The sequence below is a fragment of the Melanerpes formicivorus genome, unplaced genomic scaffold, assembly GCF_026170545.1.
Source record: "Melanerpes formicivorus ecotype bairdi unplaced genomic scaffold, bMelFor1.0.p_v2 SCAF_117, whole genome shotgun sequence".
NCBI lineage: Eukaryota > Metazoa > Chordata > Aves > Piciformes > Picidae > Melanerpes > Melanerpes formicivorus.
In genome coordinates, this window is record NW_027142469.1 from 326,712 (window position 1) to 336,584 (window position 9,873).

The 9,873-nt window shown below is 43.6% G+C and overlaps 1 protein-coding gene across 3 annotated transcripts in view; it reads left to right on the top strand.

The window, feature by feature from the left end:
- Positions 1–8,390, top strand: part of CNOT2 (CCR4-NOT transcription complex subunit 2) — a 128,651-nt gene extending 120,261 nt beyond the window's left edge. For 2 of the 3 annotated variants that reach the window (XM_068167445.1, XM_068167443.1), the window contains 5 exons: positions 934–995; positions 1,092–1,141; positions 1,900–2,000; positions 2,670–2,814; positions 7,638–8,390. In XM_068167445.1, coding sequence (XP_068023546.1) covers positions 934–995; positions 1,092–1,141; positions 1,900–2,000; positions 2,670–2,814; positions 7,638–7,724 — 445 coding nt within the window. In that variant the 3' untranslated portion in view covers positions 7,725–8,390. Of the gene's footprint in view, positions 1–34; positions 243–933; positions 996–1,091; positions 1,142–1,899; positions 2,001–2,669; positions 2,815–7,637 lie in introns of those variants that run through there. The other variant, XM_068167444.1, reaches the window with a different exon arrangement.
- Positions 8,391–9,873: the final 1,483 nt, after the last annotated feature.

The window sequence follows — 9,873 nt, forward strand, 5'->3', positions numbered from 1 at the left end:
GTGTTAACTTTGCAAAACCTCTGCTTTCCTGCAGAAATCTTTACCCCAAATTTGCATCACCCTGGGCATCATCACCTTTTTCAAACAGGGTGTTGAATCAGAGCCCACCAGGCTTGTGGCAGCTATCCCCATGCAAACTGCAAGCTTGTGTAAAATTGGATCCTGGGAGAAAAGGTTGGGATCTCTTAAGAAGGTTGGGATGTCTTAAGAAGGTTGGGATCTCTTAAGCTGAAGGATGCTAGATTGAGACAGAGACCTTGCCCCTGTAGATGCCCCTGGCAGTTGAAATGCAGTTTTACTTTGCATATCAAGAAGAAAATGAACAAAATGTATGTGATAGAGGAAAGTGGGCTGGAAGTTTCTTTGTCTCCTTCCTCCTCTCTCCAGCAAGATGTTTTTAGGTTTGTGAGGTTGGTTATGGAGGTTGATTTTTGGTTGGTTGGTTGCTTTGGGGCTTTTGGTGTTAACTTTGCAAAACCTCTGCTTTCCTGCAGAAATCTTTACCCCAAATTTGCATCACCCTGGGCATCATCACCTTTTTCAAACAGGGTGTTGAATCAGAGCCCACCAGGCTTGTGGCAGCTATCCCCATGCAAACTGCAAGCTTGTGTAAAATTGGATCCTGGGAAGAGGTTGGGATCTCTTAAGAAGGTTGGGATCTCTTAAGCTGAAGGATGCTAGATTGAGACAGAGACCTTGCCCCTGTAGATGCCCCTGGCAGTTGAAATGCAGTTTTACTTTGCATATCAAGAAGAAAATGAACAAAATGTATGTGATAGAGGAAAGTGGGCTGGAAGTTTCCTTGTCTCCTTCCTCCTCTCTCCAGCAAGATGTTTTTAGGTTTGTGAGGTTGGTTATGGAGGTTGATTTTTGGTTGGTTGGTTGCTTTGGGGCTTTTGGTGTTAACTTTGCAAAACCTCTGCTTTCCTGCAGAAATCTTTACCCCAAATTTGCATCACCCTGGGCATCATCACCTTGTCGACCTCAAGACATAGGTAAGAGAGCTCTAGCTGTTCAGCTGAAGGCTAATGTTTGCAGATGATATTCATTTACATGTCTTAATAGTTGCATCAATTCCGATTCTCTTTTAGACTTCCATGTTCCATCTGAATACTTAACTAACATTCACATTAGGGATAAGGTGAGTACGTGTGTGTGTGTGTGTGTGTGTGTGGCTATTCCTGTGTTCATTTATTACCAGCAGTTCTCTAAATTCTCTTTCAGATAGGCAATGTCCAAAAATCTGTTGTGTTTCATGGGTGCCCTCAGCCTCTTTAGGATCGAACCAGCTGATTGGACGCATGGTGCACCCATTCCACAGGATGCTAAGGGTTTACCCCTTCATGCAGAGCAGAAGTTTCTTATAGTTCGTACACATCAAATTTATGCTGTTTCTTCTTGAGAGAAGCTTGGAATTGTGGTTCAGTCTCTTTTCATATAGATCTGTTGTTGCATTCCATACCTACACAAGTAGGGTTTGGTTTGGTAGCTACAGTTCCTTTCGACTATTGTAGTCCTGCAAGCGGGATCATTGAGAAATGCTGTAAGACACTTTGGTGAGGTTACTTAGAGGGTGAAGTGAGCAAATCCATGTAAATATCTGGGGGTTTAATAAAACCAGGCAGATGAGGATACCCATAGCTGCAGGGAGAGAATTCTGGCTTGATGATTTGTTACTTCCAGTTTGTTTCCTGTGGTATCCTTTAAGGTGGAAAGGTTAGAAGTGGAGAACAATTGATTGCTTTGCTAGTAGTTACTCTGTAATATTAGAGCATCGTTTGCAGCACCCTTAGGATGGAAGTTCTGGCTGTAACCTTGTGTTATTTAAGTGGGATTAGTATGTCTGAAAGCCTTTCTCTCTTGTGATTTTTCATCCTCGTTTTCTTCAATCTCTTGCAGCTGGCTGCAATAAAACTTGGCCGATATGGAGAAGATCTCCTGTTTTATCTCTATTACATGAATGGAGGAGATGTATTACAGCTATTAGCAGCAGTAGAGCTGTACGTTCAAACTGTTTTGTCAGTCTTGTGTGATTCAGACTCTTGCAGTAGTGAAGCTCAGTAGATGGAAAAACAAAAGCCCAGCACAAACCAAACCGCGAGCAAACAAACCCAAAGCGAAAACAGAACAACAAAGCAAAAAAGAAAACAAAGCAAAGAACAGCAGAGCCAAAGCAAACATCAAGTTAGACACAAGCTCAGGCAATTTAAAGCTGGAAGCCTTTTGCAAATGCCTCCTCCAACCTTGGTTCCATTGGGTGTTGATTTATTTTTGTTCGTGGCAACCCAAAAGTCGGCGTCGTGAGTTTTGCCTTTCCGAAGCAGCACTGAAAAAGTGGCAGGTGCCAGTGGTTGTTAAATGTCTGACTTGTCTGTCTGCAACCAAAGGGAAAAGCACTAAAAATAATGATTAAAAGACAGGTTGTAGCTTGCACCTCCCACACTTCTTGAAGTCCCATACATGATCAGTCTGAGGTATAATGAATCAATGGCAGAGGTATGAGAGCACAGGTAGAATGACCTCTTGGAAATCGTGGCTTGCTTTTGAATGCTTTTTGTCTAGTTTGGATGGAAACCTTAAAAGTTTAGTTAATTAAGTCAGCTTCAAGGTGAATAACACTAACTATTCTAATTTCTTTTTTCCCCTCTCCTTCCTATGGGAAATGAAAGATTTAACCGGGATTGGAGATACCACAAAGAGGAGCGAGTATGGATCACCAGGGCACCCGGCATGGAGCCAACGATGAAAACCAATACCTACGAGAGGGGAACATATTACTTCTTTGACTGTCTTAACTGGAGGAAAGTAGCTAAGGTATCTCTTTTCCCTTCTGCAGAATTTCTAAGGCTATCAACCACCTGTTTTCAGAAGGACAAAAGTAAAACCCAACCCCCACCCTCTCAAAGAAAACCTTCAACGTTTTGTCTTCCTGCTGTTGAAGTTTGGCCAATGGCATCCTGGCCTGCATCAGGAACAGTGTGGCCAGCAGGAGCAGGGAAGTCATTCTGCCCCTGTACTCTGCATTGGTTAGGCCACACCTTGAGTCCTGTGTCCAGTTCTGGGCCCCTCAGTTTAAGAAGGACATTGAGACACTTGAATGTGTCCAGAGAAGGGCAGTGAGGCTGGGGAGAGGTCTGGAGCACAGCCCTGTGAGGAGAGGCTGAGGGAGCTGGGGGTGTGTAGGCTGGAGAATGGAATAGGAATAGGAATAGAAATAGGAATAGAAATAGGAATAGAAATAGAAATAGAAATAGAAATAGAACCAAACCAGACCAGCTTGGAAGACATCTTCAAGATCATCGCGTCCAACCTATCATCCAGCACCATCTAATCAACCATGCAACCAAGCACCCTATCAAGTCTCCTCCTGAACACCTCCAATGAGGAGGCTCAGGGGAGACCTTATTGCTCTCTACAACTAACTGAAAGGAGGTTGTAGGCAGATGGGGGTTGGTCTCTTCTCCCAGGCACCCAGCACCAGAACAAGAGGACACAGTCTCAAGCTGCGCCAGGGGAAGTTCAGGCTGGAGGTGAGGAGAAAGTTCTTTCCACAAAGAGTAATTGGCCATTGGAATGTGCTGCCCAGGGAGGTAGTGGAGTCATCCCTGGAGGTGTTCAAAAAGGGTTTGGATGTGGCACTTGGAGCCATGGATTAGTTGTCAGTGTTAATGTCCTAGGTTGGTTTTCACAAAGCCCGGCCAAGTGAACTGAATAACCTCTTTCAAGAAAGCATCAACTTATGCATTAATCTTTTCTTATTGAGCTGTAAGCTCTATTTTTATATTCCTAACAGATAATAGGCTCAGGAAGGAAATGCAGCAAAACAGCTGAGCAATGAGGCAATTCCTAAACTGTTAGGGCATAAAATCAAATTAATTCTGCTGGTAGTTGGTATTAAATAGTCAGGAAAAATATGAGTGACAATAAACCTCAAGTGCATCTGAAGTGCAGCCCAACATCTAGGAAGACATGGGATGCAGATATGTCTGTATATTTGATTTCTTTATCCCAGGGCACATGGAAAGTACAGTATGGGCAAAGAGAATTTGTGCCCAGGTGGCCAAGAAAGCCAACAACTTACAGAATACAGAATTAACCAGGCTGGAAAACACCTTTGAGATCATCCAGTCCAACCTATCACCCAGCACCATCTCATCAACTAAACCATGGCACCAAGTGCCTCAGCCAGGCTCCTCTTAAACACCTCCAGGGATGGTGACTCCACCACCTCCCTGGGCAGCACATCCCAATGGCCAATCTCTCTTTCTGGGAAGAATTTCTTCCTAACATCCAGCCTAAACCTCCCCTGGCACAGCTTGAGACTGTGTCCTCTTGTTTTGGTGTTGCTTGTCTGGGAGAAGAGACCAACCCCCACCTGGCTACAACCTCCCTTCAAGTAGTTGTAGAAAGCAAGAAGGTCTCCCCTGAGCCTCCTCTTCTCCAGGCTAAGCAACCCCAGCTCCCTCAGCCTCTCCTCACAGGGCTCTGCTCCAGACCCCTCCCCAGCTTTGTTGCCCTTCTCTGGACACCTTCCAGCATCTCACCATCTTTCCTAAACTGAGGAGCCCAGAACTGGACACAGGACTCAAGGTGTGGCCTAACCAGTGCTGAGCACAGGGCAGAATGACCTCCCTGCTCCTGCTGGCCACACTGTTCCTGATGCAGGCCAGGATGCCATTGGCCTTCTTGGCCACCTGGGCACACTGCTGGCTCATGTTCAGCTGCTGTCAACCAGTACCCCCAGATCCCTTTCTGCCTGGCTGCTCTCAGCCATTCTGTTCCCAGGCTGTAGTGCTTCATGGGGTTGTTGTGACTGGCTGTGACTTCCTGGCTTGGATCACAGACTGTGGCCAGCAGGAGCGGGGAAGTGATCGTTCCTCTGTACTCAGCACTGGTGAGGCTACACCTAGAGTACTGCATTCACTTTAGAGGCTCTCAGGAAGGACATTGAAGCATTGGACTGTCTCCACAGAAGGGCAGTGAAGCTGGTGAAGGGACTAGAGCACAGGTCCTGTGAGGAGCTGCTGAAGGATCTCATGTTGAAAAGAAAAACCTGGAGAAAAGGAGGTTGAAAGGAAGTTGTAGCGAGGTAGAGATCAATCTGTTCTTCCAAGTTACACATGATAGGACAAGAGAAAACAACCTCAAGTTGTGTCAGCATTGGTTTAGGTTGAATATTAAGAAGAAATTTCTCCCTGAAAGGGTTGGCAAGCATTGGAACAGACTGCCCAGGGAGGTGGTGGAGTCACCATCTCTGGAGGTTGTGTAGATGTGGTGCTGAGGGAGGTGATTTAGTGGTGGACTCAGCAGCACTGGGTTCATGGTTGCACTCAATGATCTCAAAGAGCTTTTCCAACCTACAAGATTCTACGATTCTGATTTTTCACTGAGGATTTGCCTGTATAGTTTGCTGCTGCTGTTGGGAAGAGGTGAGAGAGGAGCAGAAGTGGGTATGACATCAAAAATGCTTCCTCCAATTGCATCTCTTTTGAGCTCCTGATGGAAATTAGCTGAAGTAAACTGTCTGGAATTTCTCCTCTGAGAAGTAGTCTTGCATGGAGGTCTTTATGGGAGCCAAGGTTTAATTTCCCAGTCTTTATTTGCTGTTAGGGATGGCTGCCTATTTTAAATTACCTTTAAGGTCAATATTAATTGAAATACTTTTATAAGACTAGGAAGCTAAATTTGCTTTTCTAAGAGTGATGTGCCATAGCACGTGAATTCAGCTTCAATTTAAATCTGGGTCTTTGCCTCCATCTTTAAGCCAGTATAAATGCTGCTTTTTCAGTCCCATCTGGAAATTTTGGAGCTAGCCATGATATTTCTACCACCTCCTTTGATGGTCTTGCACAGGTCAGAATATTTTGTCCTCCCAACACTTCCTACTCTTCTGCCTTCTTTCCTGTTTTACCACATTAATGCTGCAGATCAACGTAAGCAATTCCCTTACCTCTTTAATCATAGAATCTCAGAATGGGCTGGGTTGGAAGGGACCTCCAAAGCTCATCCAGTCCAACCCCCTCTGCAGTCAACAGGGACATCCCCAACTAGATAAGGTTGCCCAGAGCCCTGTTAAGCCTCACCTTGAACATCTCCAGGGATGAGGCCTCAATCAGCTCCCTGGGCAACCTGTTCCAGTGTTCCACCACCCTCAGAGTTAAGAACTTGTTCCTAACATCCAATCTCAATCTGCTGTGCCCTAGTCTGAAGCCATTGCCCCTGCTCCTGTCCCTGCAGGCCTTTGCAAACAGTATCACAGTATTGCTAAGGTTGGAAGAGACCTCGAGGATCATCGAGTCCAACCTGTCGCCACAGACCTCATGACCATGCCATGGCACCAAGTGCCACATCCAATCCCCTCTTGAACACCTCCAGGGATGGTGACTCCACCACCTCCCCGGGCAGTCTCTCTCCATGCCTCTTGTAGCCCCCTTTAGATACTGGCAGGTTGCTATTAGGTCTCCCTGGAGCCTTCTCTTCTCCAGGCTGAGCACCCCCAGCTCCCTCAGCCTGTCCTTGTAGCAGAGGTGCTCCAACCCCCTGAGCATTTTCGTGTTCCTCCTCTGGACCCTCTCCATCAGCTCCATGTCCTTCCTGTGCTGAGGTTTCCAGAGCTGGCTGCAGTACTCCAGGTGAGGTCTTCCCAGAGCAGAGTCAAGTAATGCTCTTAACTATTGTTTGTACATGAGCAGGCTGCTGTAACTTCACCATCAAGACAAGTTTTCAGGATGGTTAATTTCTTGGCATTAAACAGTTTATTAACTGTCACACCTGCTGTCAGTTTCCACACACATTTAATACTCCTTGTTCTTGATTACTAGCAGGTATTTGATCTTTATTAATTACTTCCACGTAGAAAACAAGAGGGGTTGGTCAATGGCTAAGTGGCTTTGCCTTTACATATTATTTGTATCTCTTCATATTAAAGATCTTAGACCTACTGTTCACATCCTAAACCCTAGTGGCCCCTGGAATCAAAAGCAAAACCAAAAAGCATACCTGTAAAACATATCTTTTTCTCTCTGCAATCAATAATTGCCTCTTAGTTTTCAAAAACTATTTGGTTATTGAGTTCTGGTTTGGGTTTGGGTATGGTCAGGTCCAGCTTCAGGTGCCCTTACACACTACTGGAGTTATCCTTCAGCACTGCTGACAAAGGGATGCAAATCAAAGAGCCTGGCTGTGTTTGCAGGTGGTTTGGCTGTGGTGCTTGGGGCTGTGGTTTAGGGGTGAGCCTTGCAGAGCAGGGTTCTGGGTTGGCCTTGGTGATCCTGAGGCTCTTTTCCAATCTGAATGGTGCCACAGTTCAGTTGATGAGATGGTGTTGGGTGATAGGTTGGACTGCTCTTTTCCAGCCTGGTGAATTCTGTATTGTGAAGAGTTCTGAGAGGAGTGTAGTATTAAAAAGGAGAGCCTGCATGTTGCAGGTGCAGTGGCTCAGGATATTGACTTTTTGTTGTTGTTGTTTTTCTACTTAAAATACAGAACCCAGGACAGTGAAATCATGTGTTTGTGCCTTAAGGTAAATTAGGACTTGTTCCCTTCTGTGTTTGTGCTTTTCAAGTGTGGTACACAGACCTGGGCTTGCCTGGTCACTGATTTGTTGTTTTATTTGCTTTTGTCTTTTTCAATTGTAGGAGTTCCACCTGGAATATGACAAATTAGAAGAAAGGCCTCATCTGCCATCAACCTTCAACTACAACCCTGCTCAGCAAGCCTTCTAAAGACTTCCCTTTTCTTGGGGTATGGCTGTCTCAGCACAATACTCAACATAACTGCAGAACTGATGTGGCTCAGGCATCCTGGTTTTAATTCCTTGAGGATCTGGCAATTGGCTCATGCGAAGGGGTCACCATTTGAGGTCCTGCCTTACTAATTATGTGCTGCCCAACAACTAAATTTGTAATTGGGTTGGGTTTTTTTTCCCCTTTAGTTTGAGCAGGGTCTGAATTTTGGGTTTCTGTTTCTTCTCTATTTTTTTCCCCTTTTTTTTCCTTTTTTTCCTTTTTTTTTCCTTTTTTTTTTGGTTGGGTTTTTGGTTTTTTTTGCCAGCAGACAAGCTTGGGTCTGTAAAGACAAGCAAAGCACACACTGACAAAAAGTGTGGCCACTTAGTTTTCCCCAAATGTGTTAAAAAAAACAACAAGAACAACCCAAAACAACCCAAGACAACCCAAAAAACAACTCAAAACAACCCAAAAAACAACCCAAAAACAACCCAAAACAACTCAAAAAACAACCCAAAACAACCCAAAACCAACCTAAAACAAACCAAAACAACCCAAATCAAACAACATCAAGAAGACTAAAAGGAAAATTAAGGCAAAAGGAAAAAGAGAGTAGATGGGAAAAAGAGAGTAAAGGGAAAAAGAGAGTAAAGGGAAAAAGAGAGTAAAAGGAAAAAGAGTAAAAGAAAAAAGACACTAAAAGAGAAATTAAGGCAAAAAGGAAAAAAAAGAGATTAAAAGGAAAAAAGAGATTAAAAAAGAGATTAAAAGGAAAAAAGAGATTAAAGAAGAGATTAAAAGGAAAAAAGAGATTAAAAAAGATATTAAAAGGAAAATTAAGGCAAAAAGGAAAAGAGATTAAAAGGGAAAAAGAGCCTAAAAGAAAAAAATAAGGCAAAAAAGAAAACAAGAAGCCTAAAAGAAAAATGAAGGCAAAAAGAGGCTAAAAGGAAAAAAGAGATTAGAAGGAAAGAGAGACTAAAAGGAACAAAAAGAGACTGAAGGATAAATTAAAGCAAAAAATGAAAGAGACCAAAAGGGGGGGGGGAAAAAGAGACTTAAAGGAAAAGACCAAAAGGGGGAAAAAAAGACAGGGGGGAGGGGGGAAGAGATGAGGATAAAAAAGGAGACAAAATCATGAGCCAAACCAAATGTGCATGGCTCACTGTGGCACTCCTGGTAACCAAACAGCCCTTGTCCATCCTTATGTGCAGATCCTGCTCGTATTTCCCTTGGAAAGATGAGCAAGGTTTGCTCCCTTCAGAGTTTTTGGGTTGGTTGGTTGTTTCCATCCCCCCTTCTGTTGTTTCTCCTTGCTTTTCTTTTTTTTTTTTGAGAGCTTTTTCTTTCCTTATTTTCTTTTTCCTTTTTGGAGAGGCTTTTTTTGGTTTCCTTATCCTTATTTTTCCCTTCTTGGAGCGGCAGTTGGTTTCCTTACCCTTTTTGTTCCTTTTTGGAGAGGCTTCTATTTTTTCTTTCCTTATCTTTTTTTTTCCCCTCTTCTTGAAGAGGCAGGTTTTGGGTTCCTTACCTTTATTTTTCCTTCTTAAAGAGGCAGTTTTGGGTTTCCTTACCTTTTTTTTCCCTTGAAGAGGATGTTTTTGGGTTTTTTACCTTTTTTTCCCTTCTTGAAGAGGCAGTTTTTGGGTTTCTTACCTTTTTTTCCCTTCTTAAAGGGGCAGTTTTTGGGTTTTTTCCCTTCCTTTCCCTTCTTAAAGAGGCAGTTTTGGGTTTCTTACCTTTTTTGCCCTTCTTAAAGAGGCAGTTTTGGGTTTCTTACCTTTTTTCCCCTTCTTAAAGAGGCAGTTTTGGGTTTCTTCCCTTCTTTTCCATTCTTAAAGAGGCAGTTTTGGGTTTCTTCCCTTCTTTTCCATTCTTAAAGAGGCAGTTTTTGGGTTTCTTCCCTTCCTTTCCCTTCTTAAAGAGGCAGTTTTTGGGTTTCTGACCTTTTTTTCCCCCTTCTCGGAGAGGCAATTTTTGTTTTTCTTTCTTTTCTTTCTTTCCTTGGTCTTTCTTTTTTTTTTTTGTTTAGCCTTTTTGGAGAAGCTTTTTATTTTTGTTTCCTTACCCTTGAAGAGGCAGTTCCCCCACCACCACCACCCCTTGCAAAGAAACCTTAACCTTTGTGACCGGTTTAGGAAGAGGA